This window comes from Pomacea canaliculata, linkage group LG5, assembly GCF_003073045.1.
Source record: "Pomacea canaliculata isolate SZHN2017 linkage group LG5, ASM307304v1, whole genome shotgun sequence".
Classification (NCBI taxonomy): domain Eukaryota; kingdom Metazoa; phylum Mollusca; class Gastropoda; order Architaenioglossa; family Ampullariidae; genus Pomacea; species Pomacea canaliculata.
Window position 1 is genome coordinate 22,524,010 of NC_037594.1, and position 25,753 is coordinate 22,549,762.

Consider the following 25,753-nt stretch of genomic DNA (forward strand, 5'->3'; position numbering starts at 1 on the left):
GTACATGCTGTTAAACAGAAACTTACAAAACTCACCACGTACTAGTATTTTGGTAATAGTGTACTCATAAACCCTAGACTGACCTTAGAACCTGACAGACATCTGTACTGTATGTGAAAAGGGGAATCACTGGCTTAATAACCCTTGCCCATACAAGGTAACCTTTTGATGAACTTCGCATCCATTTTTCATGCCTCAAGCTTGGTATCAATTACTAGCTGTTTACATTTTCTATACTTTTGTAGATCAGAGATTTAAAGAAAACTTTGAGTTTGACAAACTTCAACAGGCTCAAATTATGTCACTCATTTGGTCTTGAATGTAATATGATGAGGAATGTTTAAGTTCTGTATGCACCTGGATGATCTAAGCATGTGTTCGTGTATTTCGTGTAAAGTGTTGTGAGATTTTAAGAAATAGGGAACTATAAGCAACCTTTTTGGGTACTTCTTCTGGCAGTGGCGTCACGATGATCTTGCGAGTGCTTCGCCCAATTCCATAAACAATACCTCCTTCTCCCAGTGCACAGCCAAATAATCTGTTCTGGAAGTATATGTCTTTCTTGTTGATACCTTCATCCTTAAGATCACATTTCTTGCTGTGATAAAGTTGCTTCAGGTCTGGCAGAAGATGAAGAAAAAAACCATAATGTCACCTTCTACAAAGATTATAATCACATAAAAGGTCATCTTTTATGTTGTGATTTTAGACCACAAGCTCTTGTTCCCGGGTACCACTTTTATCAAAATTTAACTCAGCAACCTCTGCATCTTTCTAATATACCCCCGAAAACAACATTGAGCATAGCTATCTTTTAAAAATTAGGTATCTATTTGTAATACTCACAACATTTTTGAGTACAAAAGCAATTTTATTTTGTTGATTTTACTTTATCATGTATATTCACACAATTTTATTGTTGTACAATTTTATTTGATTGTGAGATATTCTTGCAAGACTTTGGTAATGAGGGAATATTTATCCCTCCAGTCTCCACATTAGGTTTATTGGGGTGTAAGAAGAGAACCAGTAGGGCCAAAATACCCGCCCTATAAAATTTGTGCTCAATCAGTTTTGTACAAATATTCCTGTTTTTAAACATTTAAGGCTATGGTTGCACTTTTATATGCTTTACAATTGTTATATGTAAAATGATCATGGATTTTACAGCCTTTTCTTAAATAGATTATAAAGGGTCTTGAGTCTGGCAGATCCTGGAGAAATACACTATATAAATGTACTCATTATTATTATTTTCTGTACGAGGAGATGAAATATTCTCCTCATGTAGCATCCCTGTTGAGCAGAGATTGTTGGGAAAATAAGGTAATCTAAATGGAAAATTTGAGAGGGATTCTTGCCATTTATGTTGCCAGTGCTGTGCCTGTGGCTAAAAAAATATTAGGAATTACATTCAGTGTTGATGTTTCAGCACATTTTCTTGTAACACCTGACAACTACTCTCCTTGTGTAGACTTTTGTGGCAGGATTGTTAGAGGGGTTGTTGAGGCTAAGAGTTACTAAAATAATAGAATGCATATGGTTGTTACACGTGCAAGGGGGTAAGTGGATTTTAGTATACGGGATGTTTTATGATTGATGTAATGTATTTCTGGATAAGTGGACCAGCTACAGAGTGAAGAAATTTATGGGAGGAGAGCCTGTTATTTTACTATAACATGTAGTACACATTGGATGAATGCCGAAAGATTTATGGGGATAGACCCTGTTATTTTCACTATAGCATGTAAGACACATTGTACATTATTTCAGGGTACCGAAATGCTTTTATTTTTGTTTTGATTTCAGGGCAAACAGTTTCGTGTTTAGTTCTATCTTCAGTTTATTTTTAATTATTTTTTTGTTTTTCATTCTTCTTTTCCCTCTCCTTTTTAACAACATAACATTTTACTTTGGTCTCTGAAATTAAGCTTGCAAAGAAAAATTGACGACTGTGTGTTGCCACAACAGAAAGTTTCCACCCTAACATGCACACACTACCAAGTTAGGGCCCGCTACATATTTTACATAAAGATACATCTACTGCTTTGCAATTAACTTGCAAACTAATTTATAGGTTACCTCGGACAAAGTTTTTCTTTATTTCAAACCAAATTATCTGGTCCCAACTGGATCCTTGTTTTGTGTCACAACAAACAGCAATGCCAACAAGAATTAGATCTTTCTTTGTGGTGGTTGTGATGTGCTGCACATCTCCCAGAACCTCTATAGTAAACATATACAACAGCCAATATCATATCTCCCAGTATCTCTATAGTAAACATATACAACACAGCCAATATCACATCTCCCAGTATCTCTACAGTAAACATATACAACAGCCAATATCACATCTCCCAGCATCTCTGTTTTTTAATTAGTGGTTTCTGGCATTTGCAGTCTTTATTCCTTATCAGCAACTACAACTCCCATAAAGTAAAAAAATTTCAATTGGAACAATAGGCCCTCTTCACTGTTTTACCTGTGTAACCAAGCACACTAAAATATGATGACGGGCACCCATTCATCAAAAACACATTTTTGTCTTCTCCAGCAGCAATGAGATAAGTTCCACTGCAATCAAATCTGTAAACAAAGTTGATAACATCAGTTGACAGTGTAAGTTAATAACCATATCTCTTCCACATATCATAAAAAGCTATTTTATTTAACACACTGTATCTGAAGGTAAACAGCATCTTTATAAGATGACAAAGATCGAGAATATGACTTCGACATCTGTTTAGTGCTTTGAACTACTTATCTCTAAAATCAATCAATGTTAAAACTAATACCAAAAAAACCCTTACCACTGATGCAAATTTCTCAAATCTTTGTTTTAGACTTACATAAGCTGCTTGACGGGGGCACAATAAAGACGAGTCCGATGAACAATACGTGGCTTCTTCTCATCAGTGAAATCCAAAAAATATAGATATCCTGTTGTACTACCAACCACAACAAGAAAGGCGATTGGGCTTGAAACCAGACAGCTTGCCTGCAGATAAAAAGGCAATGCACTCCTAAATTATCATAAGAATTTGACTGAACTCAGACAAATGTGGTCATCTTAAATGCTGCATCAGAAACCTGAACTACAATCTTACATTCAAACTTCTTCATAAGTGAAACTTCTAGCTAGTTGTGGATTTCTTTTCACTGATCTTCTAAAAACAAATAAAAGCTTGGAAATGATGATGATGGGATCTATATAATAGTGCATATTCCACACAGAAGTAAGTTAGATGTGTTCAAGAGACAGAGGGTAGGAGGTAGCAAGGCTGGATGACAAATAGGACTAATTAAAGATCTCGCATTCAGTACAAAAAGTCCATGCTGTGTTTTAATTTCTTTGCAGGTTCCTGCCCTGACTATATCTCAGAACTTCCTTTTCCCTACATCCCAGCCAGACAACTATGCTCTTCATCTGATGAGTGTATCCTCACTATTCCTGTCACCAGAAAAACAACATATGGTCACAGGATTTTTAGTAACCGTGCAGGCGGTGCAGCAAAACAATGGATCTCTTTCCCCTTCTGTATCCAATACCTACCCACCATTGACACTTTTAAATGTACACTGAAAACACACCTCTTCCTTGAACATTACTCCTAACAACAATTGACTGAATGCTAGTCCTTTTTCAACCTACCCACTTTTCCATTTATTGCTACTTTCTTACTAGTTTTCCTATGCGGAATCACAACAGTCTTATTTTTTGTTACCGGATTCCTCTTTGCATTTTCTACATTTGTCTTTCATTAGTCATCGGTATTGTTGTTCATCCTTCTGTTCCTTCATATATGTTATCCATGTCTCATGCGCTAAGAGCACACTACTTATGAATGTGAATAAAACTATACAAATTATGCATTTATTATTATTATATCATAACCTAGCTGACATACAGTGATTGCTCGCCTCTGAACCCTTGCTAGAGGTTTCATGGGAGCTCCACTAGCGGAGTCCCAGAGGACGGAGGTGTAGTCAATGACTGAATGTGAGTGGTACAGAAGAGTTTTCTTGTGAGTTTCTAGGGAATGTTTAATTCTTGACAGCTGGTAGACTTTCTTGGAGATGCTTTAGCTTGTGGCAGAGATGTGTTGGGACCATGATAAGTTACTGTCAATGGTAACACCCATGAGTTTGTGGAACTGTACTTCCATTATTGATTGAGCACTGATTTGAATACTCAGAAATAGGGTGGCTAGGTTTTGTCTTTTCTGTCTAGTTGTTAGAAGTAAAAAAAAAAAATAAACAGCAGCCAGGCTTATCCAGTCTGAAACATGGAACAGAAAGACAACTGCATGGTGTGGGCAGACCAAACAGACATGCCAGGTTGGTAGGGTGACAAAAGCTCAGATTGGGGAAAGGCTAAGAACAACACAAAAGCAGAGTGGGGGGGGGGGATTGGTGTTTTACGCCGTGTCAGCAACTAAGGCTATATTACGGCAAGCAGCCAGCCCTGTAAACAGATGTCACGTGCAGAGAAAGATCAGCGTGCCCGAGACGAGAAATGAACTCAGGGCAGCCAACCTTCACTGTATTGGTGACAGGCGCTAACCGTTGCGCCACCGGACCGCTCGCCACACAAAAGCAGAGTGTCATGATATTAAATTCAATGTGATCATGAACCAGCAGCCAGTGCAGATTGCAGAGAAGTGATGTGATATTACAGGCCTTCTGCTTGAGTCATACAATTGCATAGTTGAAATGTCAGCTCTGAGGGAAACAAATCAACGTGTTAGGTAGTGACTCTGAAACTTCATGATCAAGAAGTAGCCTCTGAAGGCAGTTAAATCAGTATAAGCCATATTCTGAGAGGTTATTGTAGGTTTAAGCTTTAGGACCAGGCTTTTCCCAGCTTAGTTGGAAGGATACTAGGGATTAAGTGGTCACATAGCAGAATTTTGGAAACAGAGAGGTTATATATAAGCTATATATGTCATCACAACCACTTAAAAGAATATGGTTGCAATTATGCATGGGTTGACGAATCATTTGCATTATCTCATGTTCATGTAAAAGTGAGTTCAAACACTTGGTGCAGTGGTTAGTGGATGAATCATAATGAAAGTTGAAATCACCAAGTATAACATTACTACATTAGAGGATGCATGTTGATTTAGCTGTGTAAACTGAGGAAGATGATAAATGCACAGAAAGGTCATGCTCCAATAACAAAGATTCCGTTTTAACACCAACATGAAATGGTGAGAACAGAACACAATCCTTCAGAAATTCTTTGAAGAGAGCACCAATCCCACCAGCATGCAAGAGCGCAGGGTAACACTGCAGGATAAATCAAGACGAGATGCAACAGATGAGGAAAAGATGTGGTCATCAGAATAACTGCTATTCAGTCTGTCCTAAAAGTTGAAAAATAAATTACATGGCATAGGCTGTATATAAAAATTCAGGTCATAAACCATATCAGATAATAATTCAGATAATAAGGAAAATGTTTTATTTCAGATTCTCTACACACTATGTGCCAAGACCCTAAGTTATGACTACATTTACATTTAACACTCACAGGTTCTCCCAGAGCTATGCTTGATAAGACATGTCCATCCAAAGCTGACCAAGCTTGCACCATGCCATCTCCTCGCACAGTCTGTAAATAAATTAGTTCTGCAGCCAATACACCAAGGCAAAACAGGACTACACCAGAGATTCTGCCATGCAGTTTAATTATTCATCCACCAATGCATGTTACGATAAACCTATAATAAACAAGCATTCATGCACTTAAAATCAGTTAAATCAACATTTCAAATTAAGGCAGCCCTCTCCTTGACTTGCAAGAAAACAAGGTGCTCTCAATTTTGAAAAAAACAATTCACTATGTAAGCTTTAATTTTTACTCATAAAATTAATCGAAAACAAGCACATATACACAACTTCAATAAAATAAAAAGTTTCTTCCATCCAAAATTTGTAAAGATACACTCACCACACATGACTCACTGCCTTTAGGAAGTGATCCTATGTCCACAAACTCTCCATAATGCACATGCAAGAGAATCTTGGAGTCCAAATCTTTTTCAACTTCAAGCAAATATATGGTACCCTGTGGGTGACAGAGCAAGTGAAAAATGAAATTTTAATTGAAAATTCTCTTTCTTTGATACTTACCAGACAATCTATCTATTTAGGAGCTAAGAGGTTAGAACTGCTCTTTAACCAAGTTATTGCCCCTGGTCAGTGAGATTAATGGTCCTGACCACTAGGGGCTCAGTTGAACCCAGGGTATGTGGTAGCCTTAAATGGAGCAAATTTGCCAACAATTAATGTCTAGTCTGGAATTCTTGACACATCTACAAGAGACTACTTAAGTAATTAAAGAGAGACTGTATACAGGCTTTTACAGTACTTTGGGATGTTGGTGGCCTTAAGTGGCTAGAGCAAGATGATTTTCTTTGAGTTCCTCATTTTGCGCTGGGTAAACAACTTACTCTTGTTTCATAACTATGGCCCAATTGGAAAACACACAGAAGAAACCAAAAAACTGGTCTGATGGATGCCAATCTCAGCAAACATGATCCCACCTGAAGTGGTTCATCCCTCCAAATCTTAGCTCAATGAATCTCTGATCATCAGGTTTAAAAGTCACAGCCATGTTATGAAAAACAGGAGCAGCACAGCAAACACAGCAGATGCAAATGGTGAGGATGTGGCTTGGCGACAACTTGAACAAAAGTCATCCATGGTTATTTTACAGAAAAAACATATCCTAGGCCGACAGCTGACAAGCACAGGAAGCAAAGCAGTAGCCTAGCAGGCTAAAGACTGTGATGACAGCAAAGTGTACATGTAGTGTAATCTTTGGACAAGATGAAAAGACTATAGTGACCCTAAGCTCCTAATAGTTGAGTCATCTGATAAAGTTAAGGAAGAAACTGTAATAAGCAATCAAAATATGGTGGTATCTATCATCATAGAAGCCCAACATCTCCAGGGTTGAACCCTGGGTTCAGTTCTTGTCTTGGGACACCTGTTTGCAAGGGTGACTATTGAGGGTTTTCTCTGGGATTCTGGTTTCATTCCCCCTCCCTCTCCCATCATAGTGCAAATCACCTTTAGGTGGAAGCACTTTCCCACTAAAGAAGCCAACTTGCCAGAAAGGACACCTGTTGGAGAAAAGGGTAGAGACAGGAGCAATGTTTGCCCTACCAGTGAGCAGTGATTTGGAAAACAGACAGTGTATGTGCTGGGTGGCTGGGAAAAGCAATTTTGCCTTGCTGGCACTGTTCACCAGCACTGGAATAAATGTCTGGACCCTTTATTTGATATGTTAATTGTATTAACAGTTAAAAGTTTTTCAAAATTTATTTACCTTTGGTGAGCCTAGAACCAAGTTTGTGTAGTCATAAGAGAAGGTTAGAGCTGTAATGGGTATCCCCAAATTCTTTGCTTCCAAGACTTTCATTTCTTCACTGACAGTATCTAGCAAATGTAGGATTCCATCCTGCAAGTTAGAAAATAAATTTAATATTATTTAAATACTACTAGGAAGTAGAGAAGAAAATAAAGTTGTAACTTTATTTTTCATAATGTAACATCTTATTAAGATTTTTATGAGGCAACTGGATGGAAACATGATTGAAAGGTAAAAATAATCTGCCTACATCACCAACAGCAAACAGCCCCATCCCGTGATAACCAAGACAGGTGAGTGACACAGCTTTTGATATTTCTCCTTGGAATTCCCCTGAAACACCTTCAATCATGGAAAAATAAGAGGAAAACATTAGGGATATTAACATTAATCTAGATAAGAAGACCATGTAAAGTTTGAAATGAAAACACCGTAAGATATACAACTCCTTACTATATATATATATTGAAAATAAGAGATGGTCATCAAGTTAATAGTAACGAATAAAGCAGTGAGCAAACACTATTATCTGTTATTTAGAAATATAAAAGGAAAATAAGGAAACTGCTGTTTGTCATTACTTTAAGATAAACACTATCTCTCCATGGTGAAAGAGGGAGATGAGTAATTTAAGCATTGACGTTTCAGGCCAGATGAGTGTACATTAGCTGGTTCAATACTTGTGGTGCAGCATAATTTTCCCATTTGAGCCAGCTGTTGAATGGTTTACTGACTTTATAGAGGATTGGAGAAAGAAAGGCAGCAAGGGGGAATATTACTGTCACCACCACTACAAAAAAGGTTGGCCTTATCGACTCACTCCCCAATAACCAAAAGTTTACAGGACTACCGCAGCCTGTTTTTACCTCTGCTTTCTTTCTGTGATATGCTAGGCCCTCTGCTAGAGTAACTACTTCCAGATCTGGATAATACTGAATAAGAGTAAAACACTGGGCAGACTTTGTATGTTTCTCCATTCACCTAAACAGACAGAAATCCTAGTCTAGTATTAATCCATCCAAACCAAAAGATCCATCAATCATTATTCATAATTGTCACCATATACAAAACAATAATGTGAGTGTAGTCTTTATCAGATATTTACTGTGATGTACAAATAAATATACTGCAAGTGTAAGGTAAAAAACAAAGTCATGTATGAAAACATGCACGCAAACAATTTAGTCTAATACAAGTCAATCCAAAATCTTTAAGCAATGGATAAATCATTCTCTCCTGAAATCCTCTCTTTCAATGCAGGTTTAGTGAGTGGGTAAGAAACATGAAATTATAAGTGAGAAACACCGAATACAGTTCACTGCATGGTATAGGGAATGGAATGGCAATCTCATTATTCCTCACCCTTCCACCAGCTAGCCTAGGGCAAATGGTCAATTGCTTTGAGAAAAGATAAAGATGGCTAAGGGAGTAAACTCCAACAGAAAATCATGATGCTAACACAACATTAGCGAGCGAAGCTTTTCTACAATGAAAGTACCAGTCAGGGCATAGAATCAAATGTTTGCAACCAGGCAGATTAATTGGTTATGGTTCAATTGGACAGGACGATGGGCACCATCAAGTGTATAAACTCAGGAAAAGGACCACAGAAAAAACTTCAGGCTGGATTGGTCAAAGCTTGGTTACTGGAACCAGAATGGATACAAAGATGTGAGAAGGAACATCTATGGGTGTGTGGAATGCCTACATTCCTTACAGTAAGCCGTTAAGAAATGGATGCAGACAGCTAGGAAGTACTGTATCAAGGGCCAGTACTAGACCATAGAGGAGGGAATGACATGTCATGGAGACAACAAAAAGGCCTACTAAAGACCCTTACCGGGACAGGTCAACACAAGAACTTAGTCATCCAAGACAGCAATGGCCACTTTCTCAAATAAAGCACTTCTGAAAGAAACCAATAGACTGAATATTTCAAAGACCTAAAGAAAAATGCTAAAATCTCTCAAAACAATCAGTGGATCTACCAGCCCTATAAGAAGAATTCAAAGAGTGGTGCACAGCACAAGGGAGAAAATAAAGTATGGCACAGAATGCAAGGAAATGTGTGGCAACTTAGAAAATAGTCCTGTGATAAAGGATGTGCTGAAGGCAAAAAGGATACAAGCTACTCTCGTGTAAATAAGTTTGCAGTAAGTTTTCATACTGTCTTAAATATAGCATATGTGCAGGAACTGTTCTGAGGAAACAACATACAACGCCATAACAGGAGACTGTCCATTGGTCTGCATGCATCGGATGGTTGATGGAGGTGGGATGGAGGATGGCACACCGGGAGGTGACGGTGCGAACACAGTTTGTATTGTTTCCTTTGTCTCCAACGGGGGAGAAAGGAACGATAGATGTCGCCGGTACCAGAGATTAGCGCAGTAGGTAGCGCAGTAGGTAGTAGTCGCCTTAGTATTAGAACGATAGCGTCAGATATGGGTAGATTAGGTAACGAGTAGTCTCTGTCCGTTTTACGACTTGACAGGTGACCGTGACTTACGGAGGCGATCGAGGCCCGGGGTCCGCGGGAATAGCGCAGTATAGTCAGTGGTCCCCTTAGTATTAGAACGACAGCGTCAGGCACAGGTAGATTAGGTGGCGAGGAGTCACGTGTCTGCTTAGTATATAGTTAGGGGTAGATGTTTAGTCGGGGCCTTTTCCCAAACACAGGAGCAGAGACTACCGTCTTTGCGTTGGTAGGATCGAGGTTCGCCAGAGCCAGCACCATCGACTGGCATCAGGAATAAAATCTAGAACCCACGAGAGTGTTGAGTCTTGTTATTGTGGAAGGATTGCGGGAAGAGCCCGCATCTAACCCTGCTACAAACACAATCCATGTAACAGCTATGATGGAAAATGTGAGACGGTGCGCTGCAGGATGCCAGTCACCCTTATGTAAAGAAGCTTGCTATAGGGGTTTGTTTGGCCTCAACATGTGGCAGCTGCTCCGAGGGAACAACATGCAATGTTATGTCAAGAGACTGTCCACAGGGTTGCAAATCTGGATATCAAGGAGTTTTCTATAATCAAATCTCTTTGCTTACATTTGACAACAGGGGAAAAGATTCAAGCAGTGTGGATCTCATTGTTGAAGCAATTGTATTGTTGGCAGTACTGGTCGCTGTGCTGCTGGCGGCACCCAGCCTCAACACCCCCTCCCCTTAGGTGGACACAGTAGCAGAGCTTTGAGTACTTTGAGAACTAATAAATTTTCAGAGTGCATTTGAAGAGAGCCTTGGAGACTTGGAGAGTGGCAAATGTGTGTTGTCTGTATGTGACTATCTTTGTGGGAGGGAGGGATAGAATGCGGGAGTCTGATGAGGAGAGGTTTCAGGCAAGAGTGTGGACAGACAATATTTCAGTAAAGTAGTGAAAGTAGGGAGGAGCCTTCAAAGAATCCATAGTATAGAGATGAGAGCTTTAGTCTATTCTAGCTATAACTGGTATCCAATGAAGAGAGTGAAGAAGTGGTGTGACATTCAGATTTGCAAGTCTGGAAAATGAGAAGAGCAGCTGAGTTCTGAATGTCCTGAAGCTTGTGGATAAGGTGCTGTGGACAGCCAGCAAGAAGAGAGTTGCAGAAGTCTAGTTTACCCAGAACAAATGAGCAGATGAGAATTTTGGTGGTTGAGATGGACAGGGTATGGAGAATAGAGCTGATCTTTCAGAGCTCATATAGTATGCAGAACGACAAATGTAAGAAACATGCTTATCAAGAGACATCTCAGCAGACATTATGTAACCTAAGTTACGTGTTGAAGTAACGAAAGGAATATCAGCCAAGCCTACATGAACAAAGACAGGCAGTGAAGGGTAAACTCTGGCTCTCCTCTTTGAAAAAAATAAAAGCTTCAATTTTTTTATTTTGTCATTTAGTTTTAACTTGTTGTGGATCATACATTGTCTAATTTCAGAAATACGATCTTGGATGCTCTGGATAGCAGTGTGTGCCTGAGAAGAGGAACAGTTGGTATACAGCTCAGTGTCATCAGTCAAAAGATTGATTGGATAGAAAGTAAGATTAAATTAGAGTAAGTGGCTTGGTATGCAGGACAAAGAGGGTGGGACCAAGAACAGGACCTTGGGGGTCTCCTGAGTGAATAGAGACTGATGGAGACACACATCCATCCACTATAATTGACTGAGTCCTAGCAGAGATACGACTTAAACTAGGTCGTGGGGAGTACTGAGTCTATGAATGAGAGTAGTGTGGTCTACATAGTATCAAAGGCAGGACAAGTCTAACATGGTGAGAAATGAGATGTCACCTCTATCCCAAGCAGACAAAATGTTGTTTGTCACCTTAAGCATGGCAGTCTAAGTTCTATGAAAAGGATGATATGCTGACTAATGGAGAAATGAAATGTTCAGCAGTTTTACTAAGGCTCTTTTGAACGTAGATGGGAAAATGTCAGAAGACAAGCTATCATTTACTATCCCTGTAAGGACAGGGAGTAGGAAGTCCAGACAGTCTACTAGTGGAACTGGGTCCAGTGAAGAAGTTGTGGGTTTTGACTGGAGTATGATGGTTCTAAGCTCACTTTCCGAGATTGTCTGAAAGGAAGCAAAGGAGCACTTTGGCTTTGCCAGATCATCGACCTGGCTAGCAAGAGCTGAATGGTGCATAGGCAGTTGATCAAGTTTAGTCCAAATGTCAAGAATCTTATGGACAAAAATAAAAAAGGCCTTGGGCAGTAAAGCAGGTGTAATAACTGTGGGCAGTTGCGGCTTCTTTGTATGGTCCAACAGGTGATTGCAGGTCCTAAATAGGCTCCTACTTGATAAACAAGTACTGATGTGAGCACAAAGGAATACAGTTTTGGCTGAATAAACAAAGTGGATGACTGCATGCTTGGCAGCATTTAGTGTTTACAATCAAACCATACGCACAATGAATAGTGTTTTGCTACAATTTTCAAGAGCTATCATACATGATTGAAATATTATCTACATATGCTTCCAATTAGCCTATCCTGCTGCCAGCCAAACATGAATACTTTAAGCAGATGTCCTGAAGTGCAGCTTATGTAGATATCGCCAATGGGAGTCCAGGCTTGAGCAACCGGTGACACCCGAACGGTTGTATCCAGAAATTCCTGCAGGTGATCTGCCATCTCGCCCACCAAACCTGCAACGGCTGTCAGTGGAACCTTGACTTCATACTTAGATGATTTTGTTGAAGCCCTTGGTGTGTTAGTTTCCAGTTCTTTCTCATTGTCATTAGAAACTGAGGGGTCTTCTGGAGGTAAACAGACTTTCCTGCATATCAAGATATTTACTGCAAATTATCACAACTTAAATGTATCACAAAAGTTTACATTCTTCTAGTATGAAAGACAAAACACTAAAGCAAAAGTTAACAAAATGATAATTGTTAATTTATTTTCACCTTGTAAGTATCACAGCTTGTTTAATGCAAGCAGAAAAGCATTTACCCTAAATAATAAAATTTGAATTGCCGTCATATTTACTTACTGAGGCAGCAAGATGTACTTTACATTGCTTTGCTCTACGTTCCAAACAGTTACTGTTGATTTAGTTGTGACACAAATTTGGCGCCAGTTAGCAGGATTAAACCCAACACTGGTAATTGGATCTGAAGTTAATTTTACTGATGTCAGCTTTTTGCCAGTGGTGTAGTCCCTGCATAAAAACATGAAATCATGGCCATTGTTGAACAATCTGTCTCTCATTAAATAATGAGCAAAAACAATATACAAACTATTTACAATAAAAGGCTGTTAATATTAAAGGTAATGTTCACGGAAAACAGAACCTACCATAATGCCATCTGAAAGTCTGGAATTGAAGACAAGCTCAATAAGAAGTTACTGGATGAAAAAGCCAGCCTTTGGAATTCTGTCTCGGCACCACCTTGAAAAGAATCCTCAATAATAAAGTTATTCTTCTCATTCTATAGAAAAAGGATGTGAATATTTAAATTCATTTTTGCAGGTGTGCAAACCCAGCCTGCAAAACTGATAGGCTCGCAGCGAGACCTATGGTTACCCATCGTAGGGCCCACTGCCGGCCGGCCTACTAGCTTTGCAGGCTGGGAAAATATGTCAGAAATTCTTGAAATAAAAACAAACTGTCATAGCCACCCACATAAACTAAGAAACAAGGACGCTTTTCAAAATCTAAAATATTACTGAAATCATAATGTGAAAAATTAATATCATACAAGGAAAATGTTTTTCTATAGTCTACTTTTGTGTACTTTTCCTCACTCAGCATAAATGAAAGAGTGAAAATATCCAAAATATAAAGCAGCCAAAATGCACCTATGATTTTGAAAGAAAGAGGTTGAAATAAAACAAAACAATTGGTCTATAAAGATCTTTGCAGTGATAATAATTTAAAGAAACAGTTACTGATTTAACGCTATTTTCAGCTGAGATCTGGGTCACATACCCACAAGAATCATTAATTCTTCTAGAGATGGATAGGAGTAAACAAAAATCTTGGGACCGATGCACCGTTCAGCTATAGCGAAATGCTGGTTGATCTTGTGTGCACTAAATGGACCAACTCCTTGTCCACAAAAAGCAAATACTTTTTGTGTCCCATCTGTATGCACAAAGTTTACATTTCGTCCACATTGGTAACAGATGACATCTGTATCAATATAGAAGAGTTCTTGGCCATAGTATCCTTGTGTCCAGCTGAAACAATGATTTTCAAATGCGTCACACACACACACCAAAACATGCACCCATACAACATCAGATATAATTTATAATGTGGATTAAGTGAAAGTTATCTGAAAGTTTTTAATAACCACAATCAACAATAAACAAAAATCAATAAATAAAGTCTGCACCATTATGGAAGTCTCATGGGTAATGGCTAAGAGACCAATGACATGAGAGCTGCTAACTTTGCTCTCCTGTCATTATCCATGAAGTTTCCACCAATGGGTAAGGAACAGATGACACCAGATTCACTATCAAGCAATTCACATGGTCCTTGGCAGCGAGAATAAAAATGCACCAGTGACTCTTTTTCCTTCATCACGTGTCAACATCTGTGAAGCCTCACCCTTCTGATGCTAACTACTGCTCATGATGTCACCAATGTTTCCTACATTATCATCATCAGTGCTTTCTGTTACATTTTATCTCTTCTTTTGCAGCATTGTGGGCCGGTCATATAAAAGAATATTGGTGGTCAGCTTGAAGCATATATATATATGGTGGGAGGCTTTGCTTTAGCTGGGTGTTTCTTTGACCTCAGACCATGGCAGAATTTTATCTTTGCTTTTGGCAGAAAGTGGTAGATGGAAAAGGCAGTTGAATCCTTTTTCTCACAAAAGGGATCAAGGGCTGCATATCTGTTTGGCCTCATGGTCTAAGCAGGGTATATAGCTAAGCAGCCTGCTGTTAGTTTTTTCACATAAGACTTTGTGGAAATTAAAGTACATGTTTAAAAACTATTACAAATAATTTATCATATCTAATTTGTTTAATAAGCCACCGTAGCATCAGCTACCCTCTGAGGTGCCTTGGAGGATAGTCTTCGACAGGGTGTCATGCTGGGTCACATGACCAAAGAAGACCACCTTACATCACTTGACTATTGAAAGTAGAGGTTCCTTGTGTCCAACGAATGAGTCCATCTTGTTTGGTGCAAAGTCATTGGTTCTATGTTCTTTGTATAAGATCCAAAGCAGCCTCCTCAGGCACTTGTTCTCAAATGCCTGGATTCTCCTTTCTGTCTTGGCAAGCAGAGTCCATGTGTCACATCCGTATTGCAGGATTGACACTGATTAGTGACTGCATCCATTCTTTGGGCCATTTCTTTTGTTCTCATACTCTTTGTCACAGGACAGTCAGAGCCTTTGTAGTTTCTTTCACACCCTTCTTTAGCAGCTCAGCTGGCACGTTATCAAAGCCTGGCGACTTCCCTTCAGACTATGTACAGTTCTTTCAACCTCTTCCTGTAGGACTGGTTGGTCTTCAGGTTCACTGTCTGTAGCCTGGATGTTTTGGAGGATGTTGGCATTGGTCTTCAGCTGGAAACTGGACAGATCATTGCAGTACTCAGTCTATCAGTTGAGTACAGCATTGCTTTCTGTGGGAAGGTGGTCATCACTATCTTCGATGACTGAGGTCTTGTGCTGATCTGTCTTACTGAGGGTCTTTAGAAGTTGGTAGGCCTTTTTGCTGTCACCTCATGTCACTCCATCCTCTACCTCCTGGCATTCGCTCTCAATCCCATTCAACCTAGCTACCTTCATTCCTTGAATTCTTGATGGCACAGTTTAAATCTTTCTATTTAGTAGCTGCTTCAGGTTTGCTTTCCTTTTCTCTCTTTAAGGCCCTCCTTTGGTCACAGAGATTAAGAAGGTCATTCGTGACTGATGAAATGACCTCATTCCTGTCACTGACGCCCGCTGGCCCTGTATATATATATATGACTGTTCTAAACCATCCCAATTTCTCATGCGGCCCTAATTGCCACCCTAGAGCCTCCTGGGCTGTTGGCATTAGCACCTCTTTGATGTTTCTAGCAAGGGTGTCTACATCACATTCCACCAGGTTCAGTGTGGCAAATTTTCCTCCAGCTATGGCCTTGAAGACTTCTGCAATGTTTGGGTCTTGAAGCTTCTCCAGATCAAACTGAATTCGGGGAGTGTTTGAGAGTCACTTAGCTTTTAGCTTCAGCTTCTGATTCATTAGAACAAGGTCATGGTTGCTATACCTATGTCAGCATCTGGTACATCCTTGTTGATGTTGGATTTGAAGCGTTTCAGCAGCAGGATATAGTTGATTTGATCATGGATCAATCTGTCTGTTGAGTGGTACGTCACCGTCCTTGATTTCTTGTGGGGATGAAAGGTGTTAATTAAGGTGAGTCTCTGGCTTTGTGTAAATTTAAGGAGTCTGATGCCCGACAGGTTGGTTTTGGCAAGGCCAATTATTTTGCCCACCATTCCTGTCCATTGACTGGTAAGCGTCTGGGCCGACCTTCGCGTTCCAGTCACCAAGTACAACGAGGATTTACTTTTTCAGAACTGCCTTCACAACCTAAGTCTATAGTTAATTGTTGGTAGAGCTCTTACACTTTGTCATCGTCTCCTTGGGTGGAAGTTGGAGTCTATACTCGGACAATATGGGGACTTTGCTATGACACGTACTCATGCATGCCTGGCGTATCCCCACGTACCACAATCATTTAATAATTGTGGCCTTTGTCCGTTAATTATTGTTGTTTCGGTCTTGAGACGAAATGGACCTAGCTGGGAAGAATTAACTTTTGCTGTGGGGCGATGGGTGAAATGAGCCCCCGCCCCCTCCCCTTTTATACCTTGATCGGTTTGCGAAGTTGTATAGGCATTCATGCAGTCTTGCGCCAAGTTTTTATTGTTTCTTTTGTCTGATACCGATTCTCTGCATACTTTGACAACTATTTCACTATTTTAATATTTTATTATTGTTCTTTCTTCGTGTAAGAATGTCTGACGCACGTTCAGCACATTCACATGACAGTGTGATAGCTATACGTATATATATACTATATGCTGATTGATCGAGGTTGATCGTGATGATCGATTCACAATACGACCAACCGAAAAAAAAAAAACAAATGATGAAAATGCACAATGTCTCTGAATTTTTATGAATAGAAATACTCACACAAGATCCATGGTTGTTGTCTGTGAAATGATTTAATGTTAAAGTCTGAAAAGTATCCGTTTTCGCTCACGACTTCAAAGATATCGCAGCGGGCATTTTAGGAAGTTTGACTGTTGCTAAGGTTCGAACTCGAAATGTCTCGCGAGATTCTGTGGCTCCGTTATCCTGATTAGAGATCTAAAACTAAAGTTTTTTTAATTAGAGGTAAACCCTTTCGAGAAAATGTAATCCGTGGAGAGAGGGAAAAAAAACAAAGAAATATTTACTTATTGTTAGTCTTGCAAGCTCTTTACAATTAAGCGTAGAAATAGTGAGAAGAGTAGGTAACCAAACGACCTCTTTAACATCAACGCTCCACCATTTGTAAGATGCAGCTAAGCTCACCAGAGATGGCACGCATTTCTTAGCTGTCGTCAGATCTTTAAGGAATATCAAACTTCATTAATCGTGAACGTGCTAAGTAACACTTAATGTTGCTGACTTCGTATTCTCTTTCGTAGGAAGTCATTGTCAAGGTCGTAACACTCACATGCTCGCTGTGTAGTGTTAAGATGAATCTTGGGTCCATGTGAGCACCGATTGACTATTTCTATTCTTTTAAAATGGCTAATGAAGGTCTGTGTAGTGCTTTAAGGGTCATATGGTTGCGATTTCGTACTCTAAGCAACAGACTAGTTAGTCAAAGTCCTGTTAGTGTTACGAACCCAGTTGTATGTCGTGAAAGACTTCGTTTTGCATTGCGCACACCGGGGAGACGTTTCAAGGTATATGCTGAAAATATTTCAGAAAATGTGCAGAATGTATATTGCTTGTTTACCAAACAGTGCAACGTAATTGTTGGTTTACGAATCTGGAGAGCTTTCCAAATCGTCGCGCTTTACAGGCAGCTGTATGGAGAACGGCGGCTTTTACAAACCATAGGTTCCAACGTTTTGCGAAACTGCAAAAGCAGAAGTTTGTACATGCTGCTTTCCGCTGCTGGCATCTTCCACTGGGAGCGCGATGGAGTTAGTGACAGAGAAATAGAGAGGTAAGTAGACTATAAATTTGACAGAAATAATAATAAACATACAAAGGTAGAGAAGTGAAAATCCTGATACCAGGCAGTAGTCATTAGGAGGGGTTGCACCCATTTCATTCAGATTGAGACTATTCTGCAATTAATAGCCTTGGTCGTTTGCTAACAGTACTTATATTAATACTACTGGAAACATTGATAATCACTATAATGACAAAGTAAAGATATCTTGCATAAGCACACCCACAAAAGTTTAAGGTGATTTTTTTTCAAATTCCTTTTCTTTTATTTAGGGTAACAGATACTTGAAGAAACTCCACTGCTAAGAGCAGTAATTTATGCACTGCTGCATTGAAAATAATGAAGTGTGCACTTATTGTTTTCTTCCAACGGACTAGAAAAAGTTTAGAATAATTTACATTGTGGTTTTTTCCATCGGCAAACAGTAGATTTTATTATTTATCGTTTTATGTATCATTTTATCATTTGTGTTGCAACTGTTTTACAGCTTTTCTGCTGGAGTGCTATTCATACTGTATAGTCATAGTGTATTAGGGTATGTCTGAGTGTGATGAGTGAAAGAGAGCGTGATGTGTGTGCATGTGCTAATATTTTTGCCAAAGAGAAGGCAGAAATATATTGAAGTTCAATCTATAAATTTGATCATTTGTTTTGTAAATCATTAATCATCCCCCTGATGATGATGATAATAAATGTATTTATTTAGCACCTTTCCCCAGCACCTACCAGGCTCAATGCTAAATCACTCAAGATTGGACTAAGAAAAATTTGTTAAAGTTAGTATTTGTGAAGAAACTGGAATGTAAAGAATACTCTTGCACATGTAGCAGTGTGACAAATGAGGCAGGGAGAAGGATGGACCTAACTCGCCCGAGTGGAAAGGGGACACTTCGATGGTTCGCTTACCCTGACTTTCGCCCTCACACCCACTCACCCGCCTAGTCGCACTTCTGCACGCATACGCACTGACAGTCACACTCACCCATGTATGCAAATACAACCGACAAGACAGTTGTACAACAAAAATCATATGAAAAACAAGGTTGAATAATATGAGATGCAATATGGATCTCTGAATATACGATCTGTCATCGGGTCACTTAAAGTTAAACAAAGTAAAAGAATAAAACACACTTTCCTTCTACCATTCTGAGTCCGCATCCGACGAACACTACCCCAGAAGCATACACTTCGCCAGTCTTGGACACAGTTCCCACATGACAGCGTCCTGGCAACAGGCTGCCCCTTGACAACCAGTAGTGGACAGTCGCAGAATTGCCTTGGCACACTACTGCCACTACTGGTGGAGATCACAGGTCACACACCGTTGCCCCAGGCAATGACGATGGTGACAAAATTGGAAGTGAGTTTTTCAACTCACTGGCACTGCTGCTCCTCTGGTTGCCCCACGCAACGGACACAGATGCGGGGCGATCTCAGGCGACAGTCCGGCACAGGCTCCAGACAACCAAGACCCCAGGGACACACATGCACAGTAATCATTATCCTCTGTGGTTGCCCCCAGGCAATGGGTGACAGAGTTGCTCTTGCCGGCTCTGATCGTGCATCCCCTTCTTGTCTTCTGCTAGGACGGAGACCCCTTCCTCACTCTCCACTGTTCCAGGCTGTAAGTGCCGGCAAGTAGTGCTATGCGTTCATGTGGAACGTGCCTCCCTCAGACTTGCTGCCTACAGCTGATACGGCACTCAGATCTGAGATGGTAGTCCCTGCTGGTATATTGGGAAAAGGCTATGACTAAACTTTTATCCTAAAGCTATATACTAATAGAACACGTGCCCCTCTGTACCAAATCTACCCGACCCTGATGCTATCACTCTAACACTAAGGAAACTACTGAACACCGTGCTATACCCCTAAACTGCTACATCCTACCCCCCAACCCTGGGCCTCGATCGCCTCCATCAGTCAAGGTGACCTGTCAAGTGGTAAAAATGGATAGAAAGGCTTCCCTTTACCGTCCGCTTTCACTGTCCGCTGTACAACTATTATCATCTACCCCGCTTTGGCCCTGTTGCTCTGGCCTTGAACCAGGCTGGTTCATGACAAGCAGAATTAGGCTTTTCATGTTACACAATAATAATAAATTATCATCTGTATCTATGGATAAACCTTAGCTTGATACAGAGTAGGTAATGCTTTATGTCAATATAATTTTTGGTACAAACATTGCATTCTGAGGAGATGGGTCTAGCAATTTTGGGATGAGCATTATGATTTTTAATAAAACAAGAGACACTGGTATTGTTTTATCAGGGTTTTCTTGTCTTTTACTCTAGTGTGTCAGATGAAATGGTGGAGATAGGGAAACTGATAGACAATGCCAGCATGACAGGAAGTCAAGAAACACCAGTCCATGATGGTTGGGAGGTTGTCATTAAACGCTCCCAATTGATAGTGTGGCGTCGACATATGGGCCAGCATAACTTGTATGAATATAAAGGTATTGTGAATTCAACATTTCAGTTTGTATATGTCAATACAAAAACTACAATTGATGCTAATGTTAAGAATGCACTCTTTGTGGTTTTTAAAATGCCAAGAAATATATATAGACTGATATAGATTTCTGAAAGGTGTATAAATTTTATTTTGAGGTATTGAATTGTGTTTTTAGAAATCTGTTAAGTTAAAGCAGAATTATTTCAGTTATTTTTAATCAGTTTTTCTGTATTATCTTGCAGTGTATGGAACATTTAATGATATTTCTGCCACAGCATTTTACACAACCCAGGTTTGTGTGTCATATATATATATTTTAATGTGACTTAATTTTGATAAATCTAAAATGCTTATAAAATGAATATAAGTATTGGCCACCTATAAATTTTGGTATCAACATTACAAAAAATGTTTCAATTATATCGTGTCTTGTTGCTTCTTGTTGTTAAGGGCTAGTGTATTATATTGCAACATTGTGTAAAGTTATCTTTCTGCTGATTATTGTATACTTTTTTACCTTTATTCTTATCTGTTTCTAGCTCCAGGCTTCCATTGAGTTAATGATTGACTGTTATCTGTTGTCTGAAGTGATTGTTCTCTACTCTACTTTAGCTAGATTTGGACTTCTGGTCAGGATGGGACCGACAAACAATGGCTATTCACATTATTGATCAGGACCAGACATCAAATAGCTCTGTCATCCACTGGGTCTACAAATATCCAGTAAGTACCCTCTGGTGCATGGTATTTGAAGGTTTCCTTACTCTGCTCATAGACTGAAGTATTTAAATTGTGTTAACAGCACTTGATTCTTTTACATCTATGTTTTCAACAGCATTAAGTTGCTTATTGAATTTTAATAATAATAATATTGGGCACATTTGTATAGGATGTTTTCATAGTTAGTGGAGTCTACATTGGAGAGCAAGATTAAGTGCACAAAGCTTAGATTCATTGGCAACTGGAAAATAGCATCTTGCTGCCCAGCAGTGAGTAGGTAGGCGAGTCTTTCATGGTCATGGCACTGGTGGCTTAACAACATACTCATGCCAGACAAATGCGCATTCTTTTAACTCACAGCAAAGCGATTGCCTGAGGCTTCCCAAATCATGTTCATATCGTTGTCGAGTGGCAGGTGCTGGTCATGATTCAAAGTGGAGACAACTTTGAATACAATTTGAACAAGTTTTTAAAAAAACAGCATTGCATTAGTTTTAGCTGTAAAAGAGCCACAGAAGCTATTTCAAAATTGCTTATTGTACTGCTGATAATTTGTTTCCAGTATCCCATGTATCCAAGAGACTACGTCTTTGTCAGAAGGCATAAGGTATGTGATTGTTAAGATGATTATATATCCCAAACATAATTTATTTCCCTTACCAAATAGTCTGTTGCCTTGGATATAATCTAAAAGTAAACAAATCTGCTTACACAAGCAGGCATCAAAATAATGGGCAAGTTTGCTTTTAAGTGTGCATGTATGAAGACACTAGAAGTAAAAGTTGAAAAGTATTGCATTAAGTTGCTTTGTAAATTGCTCATGTGAGGTCAGATTTTGTCTTTCTTTGCTAATATTTATTTCTGGGTATAATATTTTTCCTTCATTGCGAGCCATCACTGTTGTTGGTGTTATGTTTTATTTTTAGCTATATTTAAAGACATGTTCCATTCATAGCTGTTTCTCTTTCAGGTCTGTCAGAAATCCAAGAAAATGGTGATTTATGCAAAAGCAGTTGATCATCCCAGGTGTCCTGAGTTGGGTTCATATGTACGGATTCAGCAGTACCAGTCAAAGATGGTCATTGAGCCACATACCACATTTGATGAGGTGCGTATTTTGCTGAAATCGATATTGGAAATCATCTGCCTAACAAAGATTCTTTTGTTTAAGAAAGAAGAAAAATCTTGCAAACACATTAAAATTTGGGAGTACAAAGGGAAGATCTTGCAGAAAATGTTGGTTGTGATTTTTCCATAGAGAAATTGGATGTTTTTGTGTGACATGGCAGTAGACTTGGTTAAGCAAGACTGGAAGTGCTAAAAAATATATATATATACCTACAGCAGAGTTTATAGTGGACAGCTTTTTTGGCATTAAAACATTAATAAAATGTTTCCTATGCATTCATTATGATGTATCAAGTCAACGTCGTATTCTGATTTTAAAAAATGCATGACTAAGTTGGCTTTTAAAAAATTTTCAGAATGGCTTTGACTACTGCCTTACATACTTTGATGATCCTCAGACACATTTTCCCAGTCTTTGTTATAATTGGCTGGCAAGCACAGGTAAGTTAAACAATCCATATCTGTTTCACGTTTAACCATATAAAGATGCAGAAACCATGTCTTATATTACCTTTGGGGGATTTTTGCTGTTGTTATTGAATAAAGTGAAGAATTTTTAAATGAGAGCTCATCATGAAAATGCTACTTTGTTTTCACAAACTTGTTTGACTTTACAGGTTACCCATATCTTTATGGGAAACACTCAGAATTATGGCTATGGACACAAAAACTATGGGATTTAAAAAAATGTTCTCTCTTTCTTTTCCTTGGTGTCTTTAGTTTCTTTCTTCCAATCAATAATAAAGAAATAGAAAATGTCTAAGAATTTTATGTACCTTGGCAGTCTAGTAACAACAAATGGAGAAACAGAAAAGGATGTGAAAAACACTCGTCAAAGCAGATCAAACATTTGCCATGCTAAAAGAAATGTGTAAGTTTAAAGCTTTAAGGAGGAATTAATTAAGAATCTTTCAGAAATGATGTCCTTTCAGTCTTACTCTATGAAAGTGAGTGCTGGAAGACATCAGTAAAAATCAGGCAGAAACTACAGACCTTTCAAACCAAATGGCTGAGGAAAATCTTAAGTTATTCTGGCCTAACACAATTACTAATGAAGATATCCTTAGAAGAGCCAGCTTCACAAATATGACAACCATAATCCAAAAAAGATGGAAATAGCTAGAATGAAATCAGAGGCACCATCCAAAATAGCCTTTCATTGGACAGCTGATGACAAGAGGAAGCGTGGTTGGCAAAAAGAAACATGACAAAGGTCAGTAAGAGAACTAAACGACCCAAAACTGCCCTGGAACAGCATGGCTAAACTGTCAGAAAATGGAAGTCTCTAGTGGATGCCTTATGTACCATCTTAGGTATGAAAAGGACCAAGTATATAGGATAGATGTACCTATCCTATAGATGTACACAGCGAAGCCCCTAGAGCGGGCAGGGCTGCTAACACATGCTAAGCAGAGCAGTAATTCATTTTATTAGAGATAAGTTTTGACCCCTAAGCTTCAAATAGGTCATCTGGTAAGTATTAATGAAAGAATTAATGAGAAAAATTTGCCAAACATTTAAAAAGCCAAAGGTATGGCATTACTTCCTGGAAAGATTTGGCATTTCAAAGTACTCTGTACAGTTTTATCCCAAGCACTGACAGCAGCAGCTCAGTATTTCTTCATAGAACTGGAGTTAAGATGGTAGAAATGCCAATAGAAATGTTTGAGTGATACTCCAGCAAAATTTATTATAAAGTTGCCAAGGATTACAATTGTTGCAGAAACAGTACACAAGGAATAATTAAACCCACTGCAGCAACAGTCAAATTGAACTTTTACAAAAATTTAAGACTTCCCATTTTTGTTTGTTGTTTACTTAGATTAATGATTCTATATGTATTTTGCTCTTTCCAGGTGTACCTGACTTTGTGGAGAGATTACACTGTGCCACCGTAGAGATGCAGAGGCGTATGCAGCGAGGATATCATCCAAATGTACAGACGGGTTCACGCAGCGAGCAGCACAATGGATCCATCCGTCCAGCTGTGGAGAACTATTGTTAATGTATCTAAGGCATTGAAAGAAAGTCGGGCAAAGTGTAGGTTAAGGACAAATATATAGATATTAATATAAAAAAAAAACAACCTAAGTGATATAAGGTTCTTTGCATAATGACACTGTATCAAGGGCTAAAGAAAAGGTCTTGGGGAGGGGGTTAGCTCAATTTCAATGATAAATCATAAAAATGGATATCTGTGAAGATAGCTCATGCAAGGATTGGAGTAACTGTTTTACTTTGTTGGGCATTTTTCTTATAAATTCATGATAACTACTTATAACCTTCTGCAGACATTCCTGCCATTATCTTTTCTACAGTAGCATACTACAAAATGTGGTGCGTTCAGATTATATACATTAAAAAGTTGTTTTAAGTAACACTTTGAAGCCTCCTTTCTTATTTCAGAATGTGTTGAATTGCACGACCATAAGGCAAAAATGTCATTGGTTGTTTGCAATCTAGTATTGATGGATGTTGTAGAAGTAAACTGACTGCATATTTGTCTTATCACAACCTCTTTTTCTGGTTCACCCATGACATTCTATTTCTGCCTGTCCATCCTAGTTAAGTTTTTTCTTCTCCCCATCTGTTTGTGAATTCTTACCCCATAATTACGTCTCAAGGAGACACTTTAGATTTTTTTAAAGTTGGGTCTTCTTTTTGTCACATGTCCTGACAAAGGTCAATGCTTCTCAATTTGGTTGTACACATTCAGTCTTTTCAGTTTATATTTGTATAGGTTCTTGTCCCAAAAGTGAAGATCTTCTATAGGGCTGTGTCCAACTGCAGCTTGAGTACTTCAGAAGGATTCTTAAAGTGGTGGTAATGCAATAGGTTTTACTGATAGCATTCCTCAGATTTTAAAAATGTGATAATGACATTGGGTTACATAATGTGTCTGGTCTGATAAAGTGACATCCATTTCCCAATTCACAAGAATCTGGCTGCTGTAACCCTTATAGCATGATGAGCCATGATCGTGGCTTTGCAGGAAAAGCGTCTTGGGCATGCTGTTCTTTCTCTGCACGTGGCATCTGTTTACAGGGCTGGCTGCTTGCCGTAATATAGCCTTAGCTGCTGACACGGCGTAAAACACCAATTTCCCCCCCCCCCCCTTGCCGGGGAAAGCAATTTTCATTACTTCTATTACAAAGTTCAAGCTTTCTCCTTTCCAAAAATGTAAAGGTTTCTTGGTCTAATATTTACCTAAGAGCACCAATAATATTAACCATTGTAATCTTTACTTAGCTGGTCTTTGTAACACTTATACTTTTATGCAGAGCTAAGAGGGTTCAGGCCCATGACAAAATAAGTACCCCAAGAGGTCTTGGTATACAAAAAACAGTTGTGAATTCAGACTGTTCTCTTTTAAATATT

At 39.0% G+C, this 25,753-nt stretch overlaps 2 protein-coding genes across 2 annotated transcripts in view; one reads left to right on the forward strand and one right to left on the reverse strand.

Moving 5' to 3' along the window:
- The window catches only part of LOC112563767 (cilia- and flagella-associated protein 43-like), a 38,381-nt gene extending 21,207 nt beyond the window's left edge, over nucleotides 1–17,174 (reverse strand). The window contains 14 exon segments of the mRNA XM_025238078.1: nucleotides 436–620; nucleotides 2,083–2,226; nucleotides 2,483–2,586; nucleotides 2,850–2,998; nucleotides 5,537–5,617; nucleotides 5,957–6,073; nucleotides 7,340–7,471; nucleotides 7,632–7,723; nucleotides 8,248–8,362; nucleotides 12,388–12,649; nucleotides 12,866–13,033; nucleotides 13,171–13,264; nucleotides 13,805–14,055; nucleotides 17,029–17,174. Of these exon segments, the coding sequence (XP_025093863.1) occupies nucleotides 436–620; nucleotides 2,083–2,226; nucleotides 2,483–2,586; nucleotides 2,850–2,998; nucleotides 5,537–5,617; nucleotides 5,957–6,073; nucleotides 7,340–7,471; nucleotides 7,632–7,723; nucleotides 8,248–8,362; nucleotides 12,388–12,649; nucleotides 12,866–13,033; nucleotides 13,171–13,264; nucleotides 13,805–14,055; nucleotides 17,029–17,039 (1,905 nt within the window). The 5' untranslated portion in view covers nucleotides 17,040–17,174.
- Nucleotides 17,175–17,313: 139 nt separating this feature from the next.
- Nucleotides 17,314–24,755, forward strand: LOC112563769 (stAR-related lipid transfer protein 7, mitochondrial-like). Its single transcript, XM_025238081.1, has 8 exons — nucleotides 17,314–18,058; nucleotides 20,365–20,528; nucleotides 20,770–20,819; nucleotides 21,140–21,250; nucleotides 21,810–21,854; nucleotides 22,218–22,355; nucleotides 22,732–22,816; nucleotides 24,232–24,755. The coding sequence occupies exons 1-8, from the start codon at nucleotides 17,631–17,633 to the stop codon at nucleotides 24,378–24,380; spliced, it is 1,170 nt and encodes a 389-aa protein (XP_025093866.1). The 5' UTR covers nucleotides 17,314–17,630; the 3' UTR covers nucleotides 24,381–24,755.
- The last annotated feature ends 998 nt before the right edge of the window (nucleotides 24,756–25,753 follow it).

Coding starts and splice junctions, on each gene's coding strand:
- LOC112563769 (XM_025238081.1), top strand. CDS start 17,631: ATGGCTAATGAAGGTCTGTGTAGTGCTTTAAGGGTCATATGGTTGCGA. Junction 20,820..21,139: donor CAGCATTTTACACAACCCAG/GTTTGTGTGTCA, acceptor ACTCTACTTTAG/CTAGATTTGGACTTCTGGTC. Junction 21,855..22,217: donor TCTTTGTCAGAAGGCATAAG/GTATGTGATTGT, acceptor TTTCTCTTTCAG/GTCTGTCAGAAATCCAAGAA.